Here is a 25,400-nt window from a genome sequence, read left to right on the forward strand (position 1 = left end):
TGCTGAGATTATGTGTGAGCCACTGAACCTGGCCTATCTCAGACTTTTGACATCAGTGAGAGAAGTGTATTCTCCCACTTTTTTTTTTTTTTTTTTAGACGGAGTCTCGCTGTGTCACCCAGGCTGGAGTGCAGTGGCGTGATCTCAGCTCACTGCAACCTCCGCCTCCTGGGTTGAAGTGATTCTTCTGCCTCGTCCTCCTGAGTAGCTGAGATTACAGGTATGTGCCACCACGTCCGGCTACTTTTTGTATTTTTAGTAGAGACGGGGTTTCACCATGTTGGTCAGGCTGGTCTCGAACTCCTGACCTTGTGATCCACCTGCCTTGGCCTCCCAAAGTGCTGGAATTACAGACGTGAGCCACCTTGCCCAGCCATGACTCAGATTCAGCATAGTTACTCTCACACCACAAGAGAAATAGAGTGTACGTGTTTATTTGGGTTGATCAGCATCGGTTTATTGCTATTACATTCCCAGAAAATTTTATAAATGAATGAAAACCAGCTTAGTCTAATCATGAGTTTAGTATATACATATTTACTTATTTTATACATATATATTACATGTGAATACATTATACGTACAAATTTAATGTACACATACATATTTAAGGTTTCTGATGCTGTAAGTTTTAGACTGGTATATAGGCTGAGCTTTGTTTTTGTTGGAATCTCTTTTGCACAGAAGATGGTACAAATGCTTTGTAGCATATATGTCCACTTGAAGCATTTAAGGCTAACTTTAAAAATTGAAGTTAGTGTGTAGAGAATTTAGGCAGGGCTCTTGCTGGTCCAGTTTTTGTGCAGTAAGGATTTCCTGACCCTCACAAACCTGTTATTGAGAATCCATCCTCCCCTTTGTTTCACTCTTCCTGCCTCAGTAACTATCCATTATTGCCAGTACCTGTTCCTGTTTCTTCTTTCCAATAAAAGGTTGTATATCTTGTGGCTTATTATTCTGCCTATAGCTCAGTTTCTGTAATCATTGTTTTTGGGAAGGGGCAAGAAGCTAAAATTGTCTCTGTGTATGCCATGGACTATTTTAATAGAAGTAAAGATAGTGCTGGATAAGTGAAAATAATTCTAGACTGAGAATCAGTAGACTAAGCCTCTGTTTTTCATTGCTAGTAACCAGCTGTGTAATCCATGAAAGTCCGTCTTGGTTAAAATGAGGTCACAGAACAAGTGACTACCAAGGTCATTCCCAGATTTAATGTTCTTTTTATGATTAATTCATTTTACATTCAGTAGGTGCTGGCTTATGTGCCAACACTAGTTTAAAGATGTAGAGATAAGTAAGTTTCTGGCCTTGAGTGAGACCCAGTGAACAATGACAATATAATGTGATTAAGTGCTATAATAGGAGAATGTATAAAGTGTTTTTTCAACAGATTAAGGGAGGATAATTAAGAAAGGCTTCCTTTTGGAGGTCATATTTGAATTGATTCTTGAAGAATAATTGACCATGCAAGGCAGGAAGAAGGACATTCTAGGAACAGCAAATCATGGAGGATGAGTAAGCATTGCATGTTTGGGAATGGTCAGTGGTGGCTGAGAATGGAGTATGGAGTTCTTGGAGAAAGCTTAGTGAAATGAGATTTGGGGTGGGAGACAGGTAGGTAGGGGCTAGATTCTGGAAGGCCTTATATGTCATTCCAAAGTCTTTGGATTTTAAACCTGCTTCAAGGGTTTTCAAGAGAAAGGCATATAATCAGACTTGTGTTTTAGAAAGATCACATGGTGGCAGCGTGGAAGATGAATTGATTAGGTAAGGATGGAGATAAGCTAGAAAATTCGGAATTCGGGGGAACAATGATGAAGATTGAACTAAGGCAGGAGTAGTCATGCAAGTAAAACCTGAAGGGGTGGAATTAGCAGATTTTTATAAACTACATACAGGGAGAACAATTGGATATGGAATGGAGGTGAAGAGTCCGGGTGGTTTCAAGGTATTTAGTTTGTGAATGAATGATAGTGTCAGTACCAAGAGAATAAGGGATGCAGGAGGAAGACTAGGCTTTTAGGTGGGGATTTATGGGAAATAAAATTTATATTTGCTCATGTTAAGCTCGAGTTATTTGTGGGTTGGCGAAAGAGAGATGAGATTCCTAGTAGGCACTTAGATATTGGGTCTGAAGTTCAGGAGAGAAAGATTTGAGTTGGAGATACAGATTCAGAAGTCATCAGTTTATGAACAGTAGTTAAAATAGCTTTATGGGCAATCACTCTAGAAAGGAGTATGTAGGTCAGGTGTTTTTTAGACAGAGTCTCACTCTGTCGCCCAGGCTGGAGTGCAGTGGTGGTATCTTAGTTCACTGCAACCTCTGCCTTCTGGGTTCAAGCAATTTTTGTGCCTCAGCCTCACAAGTAGCTGGGATTACAGGCACACGCCACCATACCTGGCTGATTTTGTATTTTTAGTAGAGGTAGTTTTTTGCCATGTTGGACAGGCAGGTCTCGAACTCCTGACCTCAAGTGATCCTCCTGCCTCAGCCTCCCAAAGTACTGGGGTTACAGGTGTGAGCCACTGTGCCCGGCCCCGTAGGTCAGTTTTAAAGTTTGAATGGCGTCATGTCTATGTTTCAAAAGGGGAAAGATTAATGATCCTCGTAAGATTCTGAACAGCAATTTGTACATATTTTTTTATTAGCGCTTGAACTGAAGATGTACACATTTGTATAGTCAGATTCTCAAAGGGGTCTGTGTCAGTAAGGATTACTGAAAGGGATTAAGGAGAGTAGGTCCTATTAAGGAAACATGGGAAATACTAAAATTAATGAGGGGACAGAAGAGGATGTAGAGGAGATGAGGGAGACAGTGTTAGGGGAGAAGGGAAGGGAGAGCATTTCAAGGAAGAGTAATGAACCAAAAGTGCTCACTAGATTTGGGATTAACAATTTTTGCCTTTCGTTGGAAGACTGATTCTGGTGAGAAGCTTCCACATAGGAATAACTGGATGGGGAGTTGCTCTAGGAAGGGAGGAAGGGAGGGAGGGAATAAAGGAATAAATAACATTAGGTATAGGTAATTGGGTGGGGAGTATGGGAGGTATGTGAGCCAAAGCATTGGAGGGAGAGGAGGGTTTACAAAGTAGGAGGGAAGAAGAAAAGGGTATTTTATGTGTGTATGTGTTGTGGCGGAGTGAGTATGAGTAGGATGAGAGGTGGAGAGAGGGAGAATACTTAAATATGTAAACTTTCTGGTAAAATTGGAAGCATGAAAAAATTGACATAAATAGAAATATTCAAGCTTTCATTGGACTTTATTTCGTCATGTTTATAGAAAATTTTAACATACAGGCCAGGTGTGGTGACTTACGCCTGTAATCCCAGCCCTTTGGGAGGCCAAGATGCATGGATCACTTGAGCCAGGAGTTGTGGTCCCAACTACTCGAAGGCTGAGTTAGGAGGATTGCTTGAGCCCCAGGAGGTTGAGGCTGCAGTGAGCCATGATCATGACACTGCACTTCATCCTAAGCGACTGGGCAACAGAGTGAGACCCTGTCTCCAAAAAAAAAAAAAAAATTTCAACATACAAAAGTAGAACAAAACTCTCACATACCTATCACCTCTACATGATACCTAATGAAAATTAATGATACCCAAATGCAAGGCTTTTGATACACCCTTTATAGACCTAGCCATATGTCTTGGAATCATCAAATTTTACAGCTTGAAAAGAATGTAGACATTTAGTTAATAGCTTTAAGAAACTGAGGGCCAAATCACTTAGAAGCACACTATTATTATATATGACATTGTTTTACTCAAAATTTGTCAGACTTGGACAGTTATAGAATTACTGATTGTAGTAGATACCATGATGCAATACCCAAATTCCCACTTAAGCATTAAAGAAGTTGATTCTCTTAGCTAGTGGGTGTGCTGCTGAGGCTGTGAGACCTGTCTAGGAATCATCCTTGGCTGAAGAGAGCAACTCATTCATGGTCACATGGTTTTGCTGTGAGTAGCGTGCATCCAGGTTTTGGTTCATTAAAGTACCTGGCTCCTTGGGCCCAGCATAGGACAACCCTAAGGAATCATTCAGCTTTAGAGTTTCTGTTGAGTCATCTGAGGCCTTTTTTGTGAGTACATCTCAGCCCCTTCCTTCCTTCCTTCCTTCCTTTACAAGTGATAATCCTGAGAGAAAGCCTTGATGAGCTTTCTGCACACTAACCTGTCCTTAAGGTTTGCTTGTTTGTTTGTTTGTTTTTTTTTTTTGAGACGGAGTCTCGCTCTGTCACCCAGGCTGGACTGCAGTGGCCGGATCTCAGCTCACTGCAAGCTCCGCCTCCCGGGTTCACGCCATTCTCCGGCCTCAGCCTCCCGAGTAGCTGGGACTACAGGCGCCCGCCACCTCGCCCGGCTAGTTTTTTGTATTTCTTAATAGAGACGGGGTTTCACCGTGTTAGCCAGGATGGTCTCGATCTCCTGACCTCGTGATCCGCCCGTCTCGGCCTCCCAAAGTGCTGGGATTACAGGCTTGAGCCACCGCGCCCGGCCAAGGTTTGCATGCCTAGGAATCTGACTTCTAACAGTGACTAACTTTACACTTCTTTTTTTTTTTTTTTTTTTTTTGAGACGGAGTCTCGCTCTGTCGCCCAGGCTGGAGTGCAGTGGCCGGATCTCAGCTCACTGCAAGGTCCGCCTCCCGGGTTTATGCCATTCTCCTGCCTCAGCCTCCGGAGTAGCTGGGACTACAGGTGCCTGCCACTTCGCCCGGCTAGCTTTTTGTATTTTTTAGTAGAGACGGGGTTTCACCATGTTAGCCAGGATGGTCTCAATCTCCTGACCTCGTGATCTGCCCGTCTCGGCCTCCCAAAGTGCTGGGATTACAGGCTTCAGCCACCACGCCCGGCTACACTTCTTTTGATTTGAAACAGAGGAATGACTTGCTAAACTTTCGAAGATTTAACATGTCTCATTTTCTCATGTTTGTGAGACATATCCAGGTAAATGTTGAGTAATAATATAGTGAAAGAAAATGATTACTTTGTACAATGCTAAACATACAGAAAACATTCATCATTAGAACATGTTTTGAGATGGAACAAAAAGTAGAATACTTTCTCAAACATATTGAACAAATCTTGGCATATAATTGGCCTCTTTTCCCTCCCATCATTGTTAGGGTTCTGTTGCTTCATTTTTACCTCCTTTTATAAATTAAAAGGGTATCCCCCTGCCAGTTTGAGATCAGACTTACGCTCTTTTTTGGCCTGATTTGGGTTATTTAAAAATATGGACAGGCTGGGCATGGTGGCTCACTCCTGTAATCCCAGCACTTTGGGAGGTCGAGGTGGGCGACTCATGAGGTCAAGAGATCGAGACCATCTTAGCCAAGATGATGAAACCCCGTCTCTACTAAAAATACAAAAATTAACTGGGCATGGTGGTGCACGCCTGTAGTCCCAGCTACTCGGGAGGCTGAGGCAGGAGAGTTGATTGAACCTGGGAGGCGGAGGTTGCGGCGAGCCGAGATCATGCCACTGCACTCAACAGAGCGAGACGCCCGTCTCAAAAAAAAAAAAGTGTTTTTTCTTTTTGGTCATCCTATAGAAAATGGAAAGCTGTGAAGTATATTTGAAACAAATGTGGTTGGATTGAGTCTTTATGGAAAGGCCTTGCATTTCAGTCACACAGTAGAGTGACTATAGTTAGCAATTTTTTTTTTTTTTTGGAGAGGGATTTTTTGCTCTTGTCTCCCAGGCCGGAGTGCAGTGTTGCAGTGTCAGCTCACTGCAGCCTCTCCCTCCTGGGCTCAAATGATTCTCCTGCCTCAACCTCCTGAGTATATGGGATTACAGGCATGCGGCAGCCACCACACCCAGCTAATTTTTGTATATATATATTTTTAAGTAGAGACGGGGTTTCACCATGTTGGCCAGGCTGGTCTTGAACTCCTGACCTCAAGTGATCTACCCACCTCGGCCTCCCAAAGTGCTGGACCGCGCCTGGCCAGTTAACCATGATTTATTGTATATTTCAAAACATCTAGAGGCTGGGCGCGGTGGCTCACGCCTGCAATCCGAGCACTTTGAGAGGCTGAGGCAGGCGGATCACCTGAGGTCAGGAGGAGTTCAAGACCACCCTGACCAACGTGGTGAAATCCCGTCTCTACTAAAAATATAAAAAATTAGCTGCACGTGGTGGTGCGCGCTTGTAATCCCAATTACTCAGGAGGCTGAGGCAGGAGAATCGCTTGAACCAGGGAGCAGAGGTTGCAGTGATTATGCCACTGCACTGCAGCCTAGGCGACAGAGTGAGACTGCGTCTCAGAAAACAAAACAAAAACAAAACCCATAATATCTAGAGGAGTGGATTTGGAATGTTCCCAACACAAAGAAATGATAAATGTTTGAGGTGATGGATATTCCAGTTAGCCTCATTTGATTGTTACATGTTATATGCTTATGAGAATATCACATGTAACCCATACATATGCACACAAATTATGTACCCATAAGCATTTATAAAATAAGCAACCCCCTCACAAGCAACAACAAAAAAGCAAGCCATGCCCTCATGGTGCAGGAAAGATTTGCCTGGCAGAATCCAAGACTACATTCCTGTGCAAAATAGTGGAAGATTTTTCTGTTTGCAGCATTTCAGAGTGCCTTTCCGAGATTAAGTGTGCCTCTTGTCATCCATTCAAATGTTTTGTCATTGCCTGAGTTACCATCTTGTCTTTTGATCAAGAGCTTCACAGCAATGTGATTTGGCTGGCAACAAAATTCTTTTTGCTGTTAATAAAGGTTTTCTTTTTTTTTCTTTCTATATTTTCTTCTGTATATATGATTGTAGCTATACTTAGATGATCAGTAAAGTTATCTGGGCCATTTGGAAAGCAGTTGCTGTTGAAAAGGATGTTATCTCATTTAATAGTAATTGCTGAGGAAATTGGTTTTAGAATCAGTGAACTTAGAAAACTTACTATTTAAAAACTTTTTTGAGGTTTTTATTATTATTATTATCATTATACTTTAAGTTCTGGGATACGTGTGCAGAACGTGCAGGTTTGTTACATAGGTGTACACATGCCATGGTGGTTTGCTGCACCCATCAACCTGTCATCTAGGTATTTTTCCTAGTGCTGTCCCTCCCTTAGCCGCCCACCCTCCCGACAGGCTCAGATGTGTGATATTCCCCTTCCTGTGTCCATGTGTTGTCATTGTTCCACTCCCACTTATGAGTGAGAACATGCGGTGTTTGGTTTTCTGTTCTTGTGTTAGTTTGCTGAGAATGATGGTTTCCAATTTCATGGTTTTCTGTTCTTGTGTTAGTTTACTGAGAATGATGGTTTCCAATTTTATCCATGTCCCTGCAAAGGCCCTGAACTCATCCTTTTTTATGACTGCATAGTGTTCTATGGTTTATGTGTGCCACATTTTCTTTATCCAGTAATTTTTAAGATAACTGGTTAGTGTTCTTAATTCTTGTTTCTTTAGTAATAATTTTAAAGTCTCATGAATGTTATTCCATTTTAGCAAGTGAAGTTTTGTCACCTTTAATTCTTTTTCTTTTGCCTTCAGAGCTTGCTTGTTTGTTTTTTTTGGTAGAGTCAGGGTCTCATTTTGTTACCCAGGCTAATCTTGAATTCCTCCTGGCTTCAAGGGATACTCCTGCCTTGGCCTCCCAAAGTGTTGGGATTATAGGTGTGAGCCACCACTCCCAGCCCTCTTGAGAACTTAATATGAGTTTCTCTGGCTGCTTTTTATTCCTGTTTTTGGTGTGGGTCCATTTGTTGGGAAGCAAATTTAGGCTCTGATGGAAAGCATATTTTATTGAGTTACTGTGTAGATATCTCTTCTGTTTGATGTGTGATGTGGTTCTCATCAACAAAAGCAGAAAACTGTTTCCTGTTTTTTGTAGGTTGCCACATATTTTATAGCTGTTGGAGTTTGTACTGTTATTTTTCTCTTTCATTACTTTGGAAAAGTTGATGGAGGGTATTACAAAAATTGATTTTCTTCCATTTCAAATTTTCCCATATATTCAAGTATTATAAGATTTGAGTCTTCTTGTGGATACCTTGACCATTTAAAATTCTGGTTTCTGAGAATGCATCTTGGACAAATGATCTGATGGTTTTAATTGTAAATCATCACCTGTGTGTGTCCATTTTTTGCTTTCTGTTAGTGGCATTTCATGATGTTCATGTGAGTCTTCATTAATTTTCCTTCAGCCTCATGAATCTTAAAAGGTTTATGTGAAATTGTTTGCATTATTTGAGGTTATTGATTAGTTAGTCCTTGCTGTAATAGAAGCATGACCAGACGAAAAAGAATTGTGGAGAGAGGCTGGTGGTAAATACAGAATGTTTTGATTCTGAGAAATTTTTTTGTGCATATGACATTTAAATTAGAATTATATGATGCATTTTTGTCAAAGGCCAAAGTTAAGCCATTGAGGTAGTTTAATTCCTTGATAATTTTTTTTCTATAGAACAACTAAACCATTCTTCACTTTTACCAAGGTTTTATTTTACTGAAATTTTCATTGGGATTTCTTTTGCATGTGAACTTTAAAATGAGGATTTGATTGATAAAGTCTCTTGTTATTCATGTTTAATTTGTCCATGTTACATTTTATGATAATTTTTGCCATTTTATGATCATTATTATTGCCAGGTCCAGTGTTCACAGGTTTATTTTTAGTTGTTAACAAATTTTGCTAAGTATTAGCCATTATCAATTTTATTTTTTCTTGTGCCCCTTTTCCTCATTTCCATAAACTTAATTTCTCTCATAATCTGGTCAAAATATTTGTGACATTAAATACTTCAGTTAGAATGGAGAATAAAAAAAATCTTGCTTCAGAAGTGATTAAGACACAATTTACTTGGTGGTCTGCACATCATTATAAAATTTGTAGTACAGCCACCTTTACCAGTAGTATTTTGAAGTGAGTCAATTACTAGTTGCTTTATTGAAAAGTGGGATCAACTATGTATTTAGAAGAGTTTTTCCAAGAGTACTATTAACCTTGTTTATCTGTGCTAAGGAGGAGTGCCCATCTCTTGTGTAGAGACAGGGGCAATCAATTTGAGACTTAGTTATGGTTTATTTATTTTAGCGCTATTTGCCTCTCAAACTTATGCTGCTCTGTAAATCTTGATGCTAGCTGGCAGTGATTCTTGTCAGGGGTATACATGAGGATAAATGCCAGTCAATCCAGGTTCTAGTTTTGGCATGTTAATGCTGTAATTATTTGAATGATCTATGTTAAATGTGTTTTAATAAGAGGGAAGGTTTATTGCTCTAAAAAGCATGTTGATTCAAAAAATTACTTAAATTTTTTTTTTTTTTTTTTGGTGACTGAATTAAAGCCCCTTCTGGGGCCTTAAAACTTACTTTTTTTTTAAGATGGAGTCTCGCTCTGTCGCCCAGGCTGGAGTGCAATGGCGTAATCTTGTCTCACTGCCACCTGCACCTCCTGGGCTCAGACAGTTCTCTTGCCTCAGCCTCCTGAGTAGCTGGGATTATAGGCGCCCGCCACCATGCCCAGCTAATTTTTGTATTTTTAGTAGAGACAGCCTGGACCATGTTGTCCAGACTGGTTTCGAACGCCTGACCTCAAGTGATCCGCCCACCTCAGCCTCCCAAAGTACTAGGATTACAGGATTACAGGTGTGAGCCATTGTGCCTGGCCCAGTTTTTCTTGTAAATCTTTTTTTCTTCTTCTTTTTTTTTTTTTTTACTGGCATGTACATTTAAATATTTTAATTTTTATAGGTACATAGTAGGTGTATGTATTTTTGGGGTACATGAAATGTTTTGATACAGGCATGCAATGCATAATAATGACATCATGTAAAATCCCCTCGAGTATTTATCCTTTGTGTTACGAACAATTCCATCATACTCTTTTTAGTTATCCCATATACTCTTTTAATTTTAAATGTACAACTATTAGTGACTATAGTCACCCTGTTATGCTATCAAATACTAGGTCTTATTCATTTTTTCTATTTATTTTGTAGCCATTAACAATTAAATCTTAATCTGGTTTAAAAATTTATAATGTCTGGATATGCTTTTTGAAATAAAGAACAGAAGATGATGAGTAGGTGAATTAAATGTGGCATAATCATGATAATTATTCTGGGTTATGAGTATATGGAGGTTACTTGTGTTCTGTTTTTGTTTGAGTATCTTAGTAAATTATCAACAGTTATATTTTCCCAGAAATTACAAAAATTAGCATTGTGGTATCCTAAAACTATGTCTTAGCTTTAAATTTAAAATTGACTGACTTGGGGAAAAGCAGTTAAGAAGAGGGAGAGTAAATAAATCGGTAACTAAACAAAAATGAAAATGTTGAGGCACAAAAATGAGTATTTTTAGGGTCAATGTCACATTATTTGTTTAGACAGAGCACATAAGTATTCATTTAGTTATATGTCCACTTATGAAAAGGAAGGTAATCGTGAAGTAATTGCAGATAAGGTTTCAAGGCAGTGCAGTGAGACTTTTTTTTTTTGTCACGGACTTTACTTTTTTTTTTTTTGGTCATGGACTTTACTTTTTTTTTTTTTTGTTTAAGTCTGGACTTGCACGGTGGCTCATGCCTATAATCCCAGCACTTTGGGAGGCCGAGGCGGGCGGATCACCTGAGGACCAGGAGTTCAAGACCAGCCTGGCCAACATGGTTAAACCCCGTCTCTACTAAAAATACAAAAAATTAGCCAGACACAGTGGTGTGCATCTGTGGTCCCAGCTGCTTGGGAGGCTGAGGCAGGAGAATTGCTTGAACACGGGAGATGGAGGTTGTGGTGAGCCGAGATCATGCCACTATACTCCAGAGTGGGCAACAGAGCAAAGTCTGAAGGTGTGTATTTTGAGCGAGTCTTTTTTTGTACTTGTGGAACACGATCTATGCTAAATCAAACCTTTCCTTAAACGCTTCATGGTTTTTATAGGAGAATCTACCAATGACTGATGTATTTCCCCTTGGTGCATATTGCCCATCCATTTTATTTTCTAGGATAAGATGCATTTTTTCTTTTTCTTTTTTCTTTTTTTTTTTTTTAAACAAATTTAAGTATGTTGTCTGGTATTTCTTAAATTGGAGGTGGGGGGTTCCTTAGAGACATATAGTTAGGTATTTGGTTAACGGTGATCCCAGCTAAGAAACCCCTGAATGACTCTTCTATTTCTCACATCATTGGAGTTGCCTTCATTGTGAGGTGTATAGAGAACCCTTGGGGAAACTTTTAAGAGTTAGGATGGTTATCTGAGTGCATAAAGAAAGTTTGCCAATGGGCATCTTTAATATTTAAGTTTCAGATATTTGTGGTGGGGAATGGTGGGCAATTTATGGAGCTAATAAGTGAGTTTTGGTGTCTTCTAACTTATTTTCTTTTTTTTTTTTTTTTTTTTTTTTTGAGACAGAGTCTCGCTGTGCTCCCAGGCTGGGGTGCAGTGGCGTGATCTCGGCTCACTGCAAGCTCCGCCTCCCGGGTTCACGCCATTCTCCCGCCTCAGCCTCCCGAGTAGCTGAGACTACAGGCACCCGCCACCACGCCCGGCTAGTTTTTTGTATTTTTAGTAGAGACGGGGTTTCACCATGTTAGCCAGGATAGTCTCGATCTCCTGACCTCGTGATCCACCCGCCTCGGCCTCCCAAAGTGCTGGGATTACAGGCTTGAGCCACCGCGCCCGGCCGTTCTAACTTATTTTCATTTCTCAACAGTTGGCATGGTTACTCTTCTAAAACCTCATAGAAGACTAAAGACATGTGGAGTATGAGTCCTTTAAGGTGCTCCATGGTTTGGGGAGGGTTTGATTAACATATTAGCTGGATTAGTCCTGTGAAGAGAAACTTCTCCATGATTTGGTTATTTGGTGGTATATTTCCTAAAGTTAAATTAGGACGAATACTTGATTCTTGCTCTTATTTACTAGTTTTCAGACTCATGAGCTGCTTCACTAGTATCCTGAAACTGATTTTGTTTTCTTTTTTAAAAAAACTCAGATTTGAACATTTTAGATGTGCTTCATTTCATTGCGTTGATGTATTAGTCTGTTTTCATACTGCTATAAAGAACTACCTGAAACTGGGTAATTTACAAAGGAAAGAGGCTTAATTGACTCACAGTTCAGCATGGCTGGGGAGGCCTCAGGAAACTTACAATCTTGGTGGAAGGCAAAGAGAGGAAGCAAGGCACCTTCTTCACATGGTGGCAGGAAGGAGAAGTGCCCAGTGAGGTGGGGAAGAGCCCCTTATAAAACCATCAGATCTCGTGAGAACTGATTTTCACAAGAACAGCTAGGGAAACTGCTCCCATGATTCAGTTATCTCCACCTGGTCTGTCCCTTGGCACATGGGGATTATAGGGATTACAATTCAAGATGAGATTTGGATTCGCTAACTATTGGTGCCTTGTCTTAAAGTGTTATTTTTAAATTTTAGAGTTGTGTAACCATCACCACTATCTGATTTTAGAACACTTTCATTCCCCTAAAAAGTTCCACTGTGCCCATTTACAGTTAATGTCTGTTCCACACTCTCAGCCCTAGGCAACCACTGATTTTCTGCTTTTCTGTCATTTCTGGGCATTTTATATAAATGGGATTATGCAATAATGTACTCTTTTGTATCTGCTGCTTTCACTTAGCAAATGTTTTGGAAGTTCATCCATGTTGTGACATGTACTAATACTTTATTCCTTTAAATTGCTGAACTCCATTGCATGAATATATATTTTGTTTACTCACCAATTTAATGGACATTTGTATTGTGTCTAATTTTTCGCCATTAGGAATCATGCTGCTTTGCACATTCACATACATTTTTCTGTGTGGATTTGTTTTTATTTCTCTTTAGGTAGGTTCCTAGGAGTAGAATTTTACTGGTTTCTATGGTAAATTTGGGTTTTAACTTTTTAAGAAACCACCCAACTATTTCAATGTGATTGTACCGTTTTACATTTTTCCAGCAGTATACAAGGGTTCCAGTTTCTTCACATCTTTGCCAACTTTTGGCATTGTCGTTTTGAATTTAGCCATTCTAATGGGTGGTAGTAGTGTGCCACGGTTTTACTTTGACTAATAATATTGAGCCTATTTTCATGTGCTTATAGTCATTCTTTTTTTTTTTTTTTTTAACGGAGCCTTGCTCTGTCGCCCGGCTGGAGTGCAGTGGCATGATCTCAGCTCACTGCAACCTCCACCTCCCGGGGTCAAGTGATTCCCCTGCCTCAGCCTCCCGAGTAGCTGGGACTATAGGCGTGCACTACCATGCCTGGCTAGTTTTTTGTATTTTAGTAGAGATGGGGTTTCACCATGTTGGCCAGGATGGTCTCGATCTCCTGACCTCATAGTCCGCCCACCTTGTCCTCCTAAAGTGCTGGGATTATGGGTGTGAGGCACCGCGCCCGCCAAGTCATTCATATATTTTCTTTGGTGAAATGTTTATTCAAATTTTTGCTTTTAAAATTATATTGTCATTTTACTGATTTGAATTTTTTTTTTTTTTTTTTTTTAATCGAGACCAAGGCTTGCTCTGTCTCCCAGGCTGGAGTGCAATGGCATGGTCTTGGCTCGCTGCAACCTCCGCCTCCTGGGTTCAAGCGATTCTCCTGCCCTCAGCCTCCTGAGTAGCTGGGACTACAGGTGTGTGCCACCACAGCCAGCGAAGTTTTGTATTTTTAGTAGAGACGGGGTTTCACTGTGTTGGCCAGGCTGGTCTTGAACTCCTGAACTGCCCGCCGCAACCTCCCAAAGTGCTGGGATTACAGGTGTGAACTACCATGGGCAGCTTGCATTAAGTTTTTTTTTTTAAAAATGTGATTTGCAAATATTTTCTCCCAGTCTGTGGTTTATTTTTAATTCTCTTTCTCTCCTTCACCCCGCCCCCTCCCCCCCCTTTTTTTTTTTTTTTTTTCCCCCACCCCCCCCCCCCCCCCCCCCCCCCCCCCCCCGCCTCCGCCTCCGCCTCTCCTCTGCCTATCCTCTTTCTTTTTTTCTTTTCTTTCTTGACAGAGCCTTTCTCTGTCGCCCAGGCCTGAAGTGCATTGGCACGATCTCGGCTCACTGCAACCTCTGCTTCTCGGATTCAAGCGATTCTCCTGCCCCAGCCTCCTGAGTATCCGGGACTACAGGCATGCGCCACCACGCCTGGCTAATTTTATTTTATACTTTGAGTAGAGACAGGGTTTTGCCACATTGGCCAGGCTGGTCTTGAACTCCTGACCTCAGGTGATCTGCCCACCTTAGCTTCCCAAAGTGCTGGGATTACAGGGGTGAGCCACCACTCCTGACCATTTTTTCATTTTCTTTTTTTTTTTTTTTTTTTGAGACGGAGTCTCGCTCTGTTGCCCAGGCTGGAGTGCAGTGGCCGGATCTCAGCTCACTGCAAGCTCCGCCTCCCGGGTTCACGCCATTCTCCTGCCTCAGCCTCCCGAGTAGTTGGGACTACAGGCGCCCGCCACCGCGCCCGGCTAGTTTTTTGTATTTTTTAGTAGAGACGGGGTTTCACCGTGTTAGCCAGGATGGTCTCGATCTCCTGACCTCGTGATCCGCCCGTCTCGGCCTCCCAAAGTGCTGGGATTACAGGCTTGAGCCACCGCACCCGGCCTTTTTCATTTTCTTAATGGTGTCTTTTGAAGCACAATAAGTTTTTAATTTTGAGAAAATCCATTTTACTATTTTTTTTTCCTTTTTGTGAATTGTGCATTTGATGTCACATCTAAGAACACTTTGGCCAATACAAAGTTACAAAGATTTTCTCCTCTGTTTTCTTCTAGAATTTCTATATTTTAGCTCTTACATTTAGGTTTGTGATCATTTTAATTTTTGTGTATGTTGTGAGGTAAGGGTGTAAGTTTGTTTTTTTGCTTTTGGCATTTGGATATCAAATTGTTTCACATGGTATGTTGAAAATACTCTCCTTTCCCCATTGAATCATCTGGGTACCCCTGTCACACAAATTGGTTGACTATAAATGTAATAATTTGTTTCTGGACTCTGAATTCTGTTCCATTGATGCATGTGTCTATACTTTTGTCATTACCGCGCTGTCTTGTCTACTATGGCTTTATAGTAAAATTCGGAATTTGGTAGTGTAAGTCCTGTAATTTTGTTGTTTTTCAAAGTTGTTTTGCTAGTCCTCTGTGATTCCATGTGAATTTTAGGATCAGCCTGTCAATTTCTTTAAGAAAAAAAGCCGCCTAGGATTAAAGATTGCATTGAACTGAGAGATAGATCAATTTTGGGGAGAATTGCGATCTTGACAATATATTGATAGTCTTCTAATCCGTGAACATGAATTGTCTGTTTAGATACTCTAATTTCTTTCAGCTGTGTTTTGTAGTGCTGAGTGTAGAAGTCTTTGTTAGAAGTCTTTGTTAAAGTTTTTCTAAATATTTTAAGTATATGCTTGATGCTATTGTGAATGGAATTTTAAAAAATTAATTTGTCCATTCCTAGCATATAGAAATGGAAAATGCAGTGGACTTTTGTATATATTGTTTGTGCTGTGACCTTGCTAAATTTGCTTATTGGTACTAGTAGTTTGTGTGTATGCATTTTTTGAGATTTTCTGTAAGCAGAATTGTGTAATCCATTACTAAAACAATTTTACTTGTTTCTTTTTAGTCATGATGCCTTTTTTTTTTTCTTTTTCTTTTGAACCTTACTGCACCAGCTAGAACAAGTACAATTTTGAAAAGCAGTAGCAAAAGCAGGCATCCTTTCTTTGATCCTGATCTTTGGAAGGAAAGCGTTTTTACCTTTAAGTAAAGTTGGCCTTAGATTTTTTATTGATGCCCACCACCGTCAAGTTAAAGATGTTCAATTTGTCGTTTGTGAATTTGTGTGTGTGTGTGTGTTTAAATAGGTATTGTATTATATGTTGTGGGATTCTCTTGAATGTTTTGTTAAGGATTTTGTCGTGTTTATGGGAGATTTTGGTTTGTATTTTCTTTTTTTTCATTTTAATTTTTTTGAGATGATTTTGTTCCCCAAGCTGGAGTGCAGTGGCACGATTTCGCCTCACTGCAACCTCCGCCTCCTGGGTTGAAGCGATTCTCCTGCCTCAGTCTCCGAAGTAGCTGGGATTTACAGGCATGCGCCACCACACCCAGCTGATTTTTGTATTTTTAGTAGAGATGGGGTTTCTCCATGTTGGTCAGGCTGGTCTCGAACTCCCCACCTCAGGTGATCTGCCCACGTTGGCCTCCGAAAGTGTTGGGATTACAGGCGTGAGCCACTGTGCCCGGCAGTTTGTATTTTCTTTAGTCTGGTGGCCTTATTTTCTTTCATAGTAGTTACTGGCCTTTAAATATGAGTTGGGAAGTGTTTTCTCCTCCTCTGTATTTGAGTGTTCTTTTTAATTATTTGTTAGCATTTACCAGTGAAGACGTTTAGCCCTGGAGTCTCCTTTTGAGGAAAATCTTCAGTAACTATTTAAAACTTTTATTACAGGTCTATTCCGTCTTAAAACTTTTTCTCCAGTCAATTTTGGTCATTTGTGTCTTTAGAGATATATGTTCATTTCATTGAAGTAGTCTAAAATTGTTGGCATAAACTTGTTCATAGGACTTCCTTAATTCTTAACGTTTCGTAGGGCAGTGGTGATACTCTGACTCCTTTCATTCCTGATTTTGGTAATTTGTATTTTCTTTTCTTTCTTTGATCTTTTACAACGACCAACTTTTGGTGTTACTTTTTTTTTCTCTTTGGTTTTTCTGCTTTCTCTAGTATTGGTTTCTGCCCTAATCTGTATTCATTTCTTTATTTTCATTTTTTTCATATGGAGTCTGGCTTTCTCGCCTAGGCTGGAGTTCAGTGGCACTATCTTGGCTCATTGCAACCTTCTCCCAGGTTCAAGCAGTTCTCCTGCCTCAGTCTCTTGAGTTGCTGGGATTACAGGTGTTCACCACCCTTGGATAATTTTTATATTTTTAGTAGAGACAAGGTTTTACCATGTTGGCCAGACTGGTGTTGAACTCTTAACCTCAGGTGATCGGCCTGCCTCGGCCTCCCGAAATGATGGGATAACAGGTGTGAGCCACTGTGGCCTGCTCTAATCTTCATTATTTGCTTTAACCTGCTTAGTTTGGGATTCCTATTAAGGTGAAAGAAAGCTTTGGTTATTGACTTGAGTCTTTGCTTTTTTATTTTTTATATTTTCTATTTTTACTGTGCATACACATATAGACAGTGTATTTTTAAAATGGGCTTTACAATATGTAGTTTTAGCACTCAGTTTACAACTAAATATATTGTGAACATTTTCTCTTCTTCAACAGTTAAAAGAATTGCATAGCTTGGAGGAAACATAATTTACTTATTTATTTTGTTTGTTTGCTTTTGAGACGGAGTCTGGCTCTGTCGCCCAGGCTGGAGTGCAGTGGTGCGATCTTGGCTCACTGCAAGCTCCGCCTCCCGGGTTCACGCCGTTCTCCTGCCTCAGCCTCCCAAGTAGCGGGGACTACAGGCGCCCACCACCATGTCTGGCTCCTTTTTTGTGTTGATGGGGTTTCACCGTGTTAGCTAGGATGGTCTCAATCTCCTGACCTTGTGATCCGCCCACCTTGGCCTCCCAAAGTGCTGGATTACAGGTGTGAGCCACCGCACCTGGCCGGAAACATAATTTATTAAGCAGTTTTATTGGGGACATTGAGGTATAATTTTTTTTTCCCAAGGAGACTTCATTCTTTTTACAATGCTTTTGGAGAAAAGGGGAGTCCTTGTTTTAGATAGCTTTCTATAGATGATGGAAACTTGCCTTTCCCTTTAGCCTTTTAACTTGCTTCTTTACACCCAGCTAATCACCAGTCAAGTAACCCATTTTAAGTTTTCCAATCTCTCTCTCCCATTTGCTTCCCATTTCCTTCCACATGCAGACGGATTTCCATTACTTCAGCACTTCGGTTCCTCCCCTTAAAGACGCTTTTTTCCCTTTTAAAGAGACTTCTTTGATTTTGATCAGCTGTACTCAAAACTGTATCCTAAGTTTCACATTAGGATTAATCTTTCATAATCTGAAGATATAATTCAGTTGTTTAAAAGAACATATTAAGAAGACCTTGGTAGAATTACATGTATCAAGAAATACTGGACTCCAGCACAATGGAAATACGGCTTTCTTTTGAAAAAGGTAGTTTTTTGGGGGAGGGTAGGGCAAAGAGGTAAGAAGTAGTTGGTACTGTATGGAAATGTTAGAGACCATTATGGAAATGTATTCATTATTTTAAAGCATAAGAGTGGTACATGTAGACAGTAGTAGTTCTGGAGTCTTGGAAGCCATGAGGTGCTCATCCATCACAAGGCCGTCACAGCCAGGTAGAAATGCCTGAGGAAAGCAGTGGAAATTGCAGACTCCTCCTGGGGTCGAATGTTGTCATCTCTGAAGGCCAGGTCTCCCTGAGATGGATGCCCCTTTTTAAAAATTTATTTATTTATTTATTTTGAGACAGAGTTTCGCTCTTGTTGCCCAGGCTTGGAGTGTAATGGCACGATCTCGGCTCACTGCAATCTCTGCCTCACAGGTTCAAATGATTCTTGTGCCTCAGCCTCCCAAGTAGCTGGGATTACAGGCATGCACCACCACGCCCAGCTAATTTTGTTATTTTAGTAGAGACAGGGTTTCACCATGTGGGTCAGGCTGGTCTTGAACTCCTGATGTCAGGTGGTCCATCTATCTGCCTTGGCCTCCCGGGGTGCTGGGATTACAAGCGTGAGCCACTGCGTCCAGCCTCTTTTTTTTTTTTTTTCCCCAGAGTCTCGCTCTGTCGCCAGGCTGGAGTGCAGAGGCACCATCTTGGCTCACTGCAACCTCCTCCTCCCGGGTTCAAGCGATTGTCCTGCCTCGGCCCCCCGAGTAGCTGGGACTACAGGTGCATGTTACCACTCCCAGCTAATTTTTGTATTTTTAGTAGAGACGGAGTTTCACCATGTTGGCCAGGATGGTCTCAATCTCCTGACCTCGTGATCTGCCCGCCTCGGCCTCCCAAAGTGCTGGGATTTGCAGTCGTGAGCCACTGTGCCCCACCCAGCCTCTTTCTTAAAATTTAATATTATTTTTTTAGAGACAGAGTCTTGCTGTCTTGCCCAAGCTGGTCTTGAACTCCTGGGCTTGAACTCCCACCTCCGCCTCTCGGAGAGCTAGAGCAACAGGCATGTGCCACTGTGCCTAGCTCAAGACTTTATTTTCTGATTCAGATTTTCAAAGCTATAAGTTTCCCACTAAACACTGCTTTAGTTGCATTCTCCAAATTTTGATATGTGGTGTGTTCATTTGGTAAATGTTTCCTCAGTTTCTCTTGTGATGTTTTTGGCTTATAAGTTATTTTGGTATATGTTTAATTTCCAGATACTTGGGGATTTTTCTGATTTTTTTTCCCTGTAATTTCTAATTTCTGTTGTGGTTGAACGTATTCTTTGTGTGATTTATGAGAAGAGGTACTACTTCGGGTAGTTGCTGACTATTTGTCTGAATTGGGAACCAAGGAGCAGTTGCAGCTTTGGAGAATAAGGGTGGAGATGGGAACTGGATCTAGTTCCTTTCCCTTCTTGGTTCATATGTATATGTCATTTATAATTTGACAGTTGTGTCAAGTCGGGGGACTACTTCATTTACTGTATTGTCGCATATACGACAATACCTGTGGTTTATAATTAAACCATGGTCGTTTTGAATTCTGTCGAAAGAATTTGAGCCCAGTATTATACCCAATTTTTTTTTTTTTTTTTTTTTTTTGAGACGGAGTCTCGCTCTGTCGCCCAGGCTGGAGTGCAGTGGCCGGATCTCAGCTCACTGCAAGCTCCACCTCCTGGGTTCACGCTGTTCTCCTGCCTCAGCCTCCCGAGTAGCTGGGACTACAGGCGCCCGCCACCTCGCCCGACTAGTGTTTTGTATTTTTTAGTAGAGACGGGGTTTCACCGTGTTAGCCAGGATGGTCTCGATCTCCTGACCTCGTGATCCCCCCGTCTTGGCCTCCCAAAGTGCTGGGATTACAGGCTTGAGCCACCGCGCCCGGCTACCCTAGTTTTTTTTTTTTCTTTAATAAGTTTAAATATAATTTTTTCTATATTGTATTTTTTTCTAGAAGAATTTGAGTAGTACTCCTTTTTCTTTGTTTTAATGTAGTTGAACATAGTTCTTTCCTACTGTAACTCCTTTTTTTTTTTTAATGAGACGGAGTTTTGCTCTTGTCGCCCAGGCTGGAGTGCAGTGACACAATCGCGGCTCAATGCAACCTCTGTCTCCTGGGTTCAAGGGATTCTCCTGCCTCAGCCTCCCGAACAGCTGGGATTACAGGTGCCCACCACCCTGCCTGGCTAATTTTTGCATTTTTAGTAGAGACAGGGTTTCACCATGTTGGCTAGACTGGTCTCAAAATCCTGACCTCAGGTGATCTGCCCACCTCAGCGTCCCAAAGTGCTGGGGTTACAGGCATGAGCCACCATGCCTAGCCTTTTTTTCCTCTTTTTTTGAGACTAAGCATCGCTCTATTGCTTAGGCTGAAGTGCAGTGGTGTGATCTCAGCTCATGCTACCTCAATTTCCTGGGTTCAGGTGATGCTTCTGCCTCAGCCTCCCTAGCAGCTGGGACCACAGGTGCATGCCACCATGCCTGGTTAATTTTTTTGTATTTTTAATAGAAATGGGGTGTCACCATATTGGCCAGGCTGGCCTTGAACTCCTGACCTCAGGTGATCTGCCCGCCTCAGCCTTCCAAAGTGCTGGGCTTACAGGCATGAGCCACTGTGCCTGGCCTGAAACTAATTTTGATCTTTTTTCTTTAAAGTTTATGATTAGTATACATGCGGTAAAAACTGGTTGAAAAAAAAAATTTTTTTTTTTTTTTTTCTGTGAAGATACTTTTCTACTGATTAATGCCCTCAAGACTATCTTTTATGAGGGCAGGGACTAAATCTCTCTTACTCATATATTTTTCCCCAGTGTCCAGCACAAAATAATCATTATGATTTTGTTCAGAATGTTGTAGCATTGCCATGTTGTTAGGTTGAGGTCCAAAGGGTTTTGTTTTGTTTTGTTTTTGAGACAGGGTCTCGCTTTGTCACCCAGGCTGGAGTGCAGTGGCAGGATCATAGTTCACTGTAGCCTCAACTCCAGGGCTCAAGCCATCACCTCAGCCTCCTGAATAGCTGGGAATACAGGCACACGCCACCACACCTGGCTATCCAAAGGGTTTTAACCCTAGTTTTTGCTTCTGGTGTCTGATCTTCACATCTTTAACTTTATAGCCTTTGGAGGAAGAGGATAAGAAGATGGACCAGAACATATTGCTTGGGGAGAGAGACACAGAATCAAGGATGATTTTGGTTTGAGATAACTGAATGGGGAATATGGCATGAAATAAAGCGAGCTAATTGAGGATTCTTCTGTTTCTTCTAAGATATATTTTTTTGTTATTTGGCCTAGTGAGTTTAATTCATCTCAATTTTCATAGATTACTTATGTCATCTAAACTTCAGTTTATGAAATGGTAAATGTATTTTACTAAAATCTTTGCTTTCCTCCTTCTCCCCCTTAGGACATTTGCTACAAGATCCTATTGCACCCACCAACTCCACCTGCCAACATTATGTCTGCAAAACTTGTAAAGGCAAGAAAATGATGATGAAACCTTCCTGTAGCTGGTGCAAAGACTATGAGCAGTTTGAGGAAAACAAGCAGTTAAGCATCCTAGTGAACTGCTACAAAAAACTATGCGAGTATATAACACAGACTACACTGGCACGGGATATAATAGAAGCAGTTGACTGTTCTTCTGATATTTTGGCTTTGCTTAATGATGGATCATTGTTTTGTGAGGAGACAGAAAAACCCTCAGATTCATCCTTTACTTTGTGTTTGACACATTCCCCTTTACCTTCAACCTCAGAACCCACAACTGATCCTCAAGCTAGTTTATCTCCAATGTCTGAAAGCACCCTCAGCATTGCTATTGGCAGTTCTGTTATCAATGGTTTGCCTACTTATAATGGGCTTTCAATAGATAGATTTGGTATAAATATTCCTTCACCTGAACATTCAAATACAATTGACGTATGTAACACTGTTGACATAAAAACCGAGGATCTGTCTGACAGCCTGCCACCCGTTTGTGACACGGTAGCCACTGACTTATGTTCCACAGGCATTGATATCTGCAGTTTCAGTGAAGATATAAAACCTGGAGACTCTCTGTTACTGAGTGTTGAGGAAGTACTCCGCAGCTTAGAAACTGTTTCAAATACAGAGGTCTGTTGCCCTAATTTGCAGCCGAACTTGGAAGCCACTGTATCCAATGGACCTTTTCTGCAGCTTTCTTCCCAGTCTCTTAGCCATAATGTTTTTATGTCCACCAGTCCTGCACTTCATGGGTTATCATGTACAGCAGCAACTCCGAAGATAGCAAAATTGAATAGAAAACGATCCAGATCAGAGAGCGACAGTGAGAAAGTTCAGCCACTTCCAATTTCTACCATTATTCGAGGCCCAACACTGGGGGCATCTGCTCCTGTGACGGTGAAACGGGAGAGCAAAATTTCTCTTCAACCTATAGCAACTGTTCCCAATGGAGGCACAACGCCTAAAATCAGCAAGACTGTACTTTTATCTACTAAAAGCATGAAAAAGAGTCATGAACATGGATCCAAGAAATCTCACTCTAAAACCAAGCCAGGTATTCTTAAAAAAGACAAAGCAGTAAAGGAAAAGATTCCTAGTCATCATTTTATGCCAGGAAGTCCTACCAAGACTGTGTACAAAAAACCCCAGGAAAAGAAAGGGTGTAAATGTGGGCGTGCTACTCAAAATCCAAGTGTTCTTACATGCCGAGGCCAACGCTGCCCTTGCTACTCTAACCGCAAAGCCTGCTTAGATTGTATATGTCGTGGCTGCCAAAACTCCTATATGGCCAATGGGGAGAAGAAGCTGGAGGCATTTGCCGTGCCAGAAAAGGCCTTGGAGCAGACCAGGCTCACTTTGGGCATTAACGTGACTAGCATTGCTGTGCGTAACGCTAGTACCAGCACCAGTGTAATAAATGTCACAGGGTCCCCAGTAACGACGTTTTTAGCTGCCAGTACACATGATGATAAAAGTTTGGATGAAGCTATAGACATGAGATTCGACTGTTAAATCAGTGGGTCTTTTAAACCTACTCCTGGTAGGGAAATAGCTACAGTTTTACGGCAGCTATGGTTCTGTTGGTTTAACTTGCCGGAGCTCCTGCATATAGATCACTTGTATCAAGTGTTTTCATTGCTAAGTTATATGTGTTAGTGTCGGGGAAATAGTTTGCAGATAATGGAGGAGTAACCCTACAACTATATGTCCTTAGTTCTTACAGAACCTCATAGTTTGAGAACAAAGCTGATGCAACTGATTTATACAAAATGAACTTTGGCAAGAAAAATAACATTAACCTCATTGTTTATGGCCATGCTTTGTGCATAATCAAAGTTTATGATTAAATGTAAGGAAGTGGTATCTAGTCAGTCCATAAAGATTGTGCTAATTTTTTTGTGGAAAAGTAGCCATTAGTTCAGGAAACTCAGTGCTGCCTTCAGATGCCATTGATGTTTCTCCTGTTGGAAAGCTGATGTGTCCAGCGCAACCTTTGTGCTGACATCATACCATTTCTGATCATGAAATATTGGCTACTGGTGTATGTAGCAGTTCTTAAATCAGCAGTATTATGAAAAGAAAAAATTCCCCCTCATTAGAATGTTTAAGAAATCTTTTTAAAAAGTAAACAGATTCTGTCAGACTACAAATGTTTAGCTGTTTCTCACTCATTTCTAGGGAAAAAATCTAAATCCCTCCTTCATTTTGAGCAGTGTTCTAATTGGATAAATGAAGTGAAGGAGAGTAGTTTTATTCTGAAGGTAATTAAATTTAGACTAGTATGTGACAGAATTTTTTAAAAATTATAAAAATTTTATTTAGTAATTGGGATTTACTTAAAATAATTTCGGAATAATGCCCCCAGACTTGCCCAGATTTATGTGTTGTACTTATTGCCACTGGCCGCCACTTTGACTTTTGTTTTCTATAATAGTTTATTTGCCACAGTCTTTATTTTGAATATGCTCCTAGTTTTTTTTTTTTTTTTTTTTTTTTTAAGGGTGCTGTTCATTATGAAGGCGTCTTTTATAGAGGCCTAATAAGAATGCCTTTTTATGAAACCTGTGCATTTAGGTAGGTTGAAGCTAGGAGGATTTTCTTTAGAATGCTCTCTTGCATGTAAAGCACAAAGTATGTTTCAGTTTAAATGCACTTCTTCCCGTTAATTTTTATGGGGAAGACAAGTGAGTCACAGACATTCTGTTGAAGGTAAATCTAGTCAGTTGCTTCAAAGAGCACAGCCCAAACAAAACAAGGACTGACTAGGTGTAATGAAATAATCTATGATTTAAAAGAAGAGCTGCAGCTTTGACAGTGCTTATTTAAAGAAAAATACTGCTGGAAAATTTCCAATTTCTACTACGTTCACCATCTCTAGTAAGATCCGACATATGTTGAAGTTATGTTTTGATTTGGCACACAGCATGTTCAATGATGGTTACTCGCCTAGTACAAGACATGGAGAAGAAACCTTTGGACACAGAGCAGATGACACCTCCTTCTGTTTTGTAGTGTATCCTGGTGTCATTTTCTGTGAATGTGGTCAGGTAGAGTTGTTTTTGTTGTTGTTGTTGGGTTTTTTTTTTTTTTTTTTTTTTTTTTTTTTTTTGGGGGGGTGGGGGTGGGCTAAAGCCATAGGAAGAAAAATGTGATGTATGTGTCCAGTATGTACTATTTTGTTTTTGTTTTGCAAGAAGAGTTGAACTATTTTTGATAACAAGAGTAAATGGTGGAAAATGCTTCTTAGTTGTCTTGTCTTTATTTGCTTTCCAAGATTTGGAATTTTATTTAATTCCTTTAAGTATTAGCAGTGTCTTATGAAACATGTATTTACCTAACGTTTGTAACAGTTTTGTGTTGAACCCAGATGCCCTGGTATATAAAGTTGTAAATCTGTTCTTTATTCACTAATGATCACTGCAAAAATGATTAGAAATGAGATTGTACACATGGATGAGGATATATTTTGCAAATCGACCAAACTTTCCTAATATTATGATCTTAAAATTCATAGAGTACTTTATTGCTTCCCAAGTTTGATAATCTTGTGTTTTTTTTGATGCATGGGAGGTTGGCAATATAGACAAAGTGGAAATCATTAGTATGTGAGGGACTTGATTGTTATGTAATATTGCCAATGATGAATTCAGGTTGTTTTTAGCACAAGTTTCTCTTTTTTATGCTGGTATTCTCACTGCCACATTTTTGGAAACCTGTATTACACCTTAAATCTATCAATAAATGATAGTTTTCTAATTCTATGTTGTAGAATACTGAGGAGTTTGGGATAGCATGCTCTGAATGGTCTGTATTAT

General features: G+C 40.5%; 1 protein-coding gene across 4 annotated transcripts in view; it reads left to right on the forward strand.

Moving 5' to 3' along the window:
* Nucleotides 1-25,338, forward strand: part of MSL2 (MSL complex subunit 2) — a 46,405-nt gene extending 21,067 nt beyond the window's left edge. For 3 of the 4 annotated variants that reach the window (XM_025377752.1, XM_025377750.1, XM_025377751.1), the window contains exon 2: nt 21,506-25,338. In XM_025377752.1, coding sequence (XP_025233537.1) covers nt 21,586-23,097 — 1,512 coding nt within the window. In that variant the 5' untranslated portion in view covers nt 21,506-21,585 and the 3' untranslated portion in view covers nt 23,098-25,338. Of the gene's footprint in view, nt 1-11,402; nt 11,425-21,505 lie in introns of those variants that run through there. The other variant, XM_025377753.1, reaches the window with a different exon arrangement.
* Nucleotides 25,339-25,400: the final 62 nt, after the last annotated feature.

The sequence above is a fragment of the Theropithecus gelada genome, chromosome 2 (assembly GCF_003255815.1).
Source record: "Theropithecus gelada isolate Dixy chromosome 2, Tgel_1.0, whole genome shotgun sequence".
Lineage (NCBI taxonomy): Eukaryota > Metazoa > Chordata > Mammalia > Primates > Cercopithecidae > Theropithecus > Theropithecus gelada.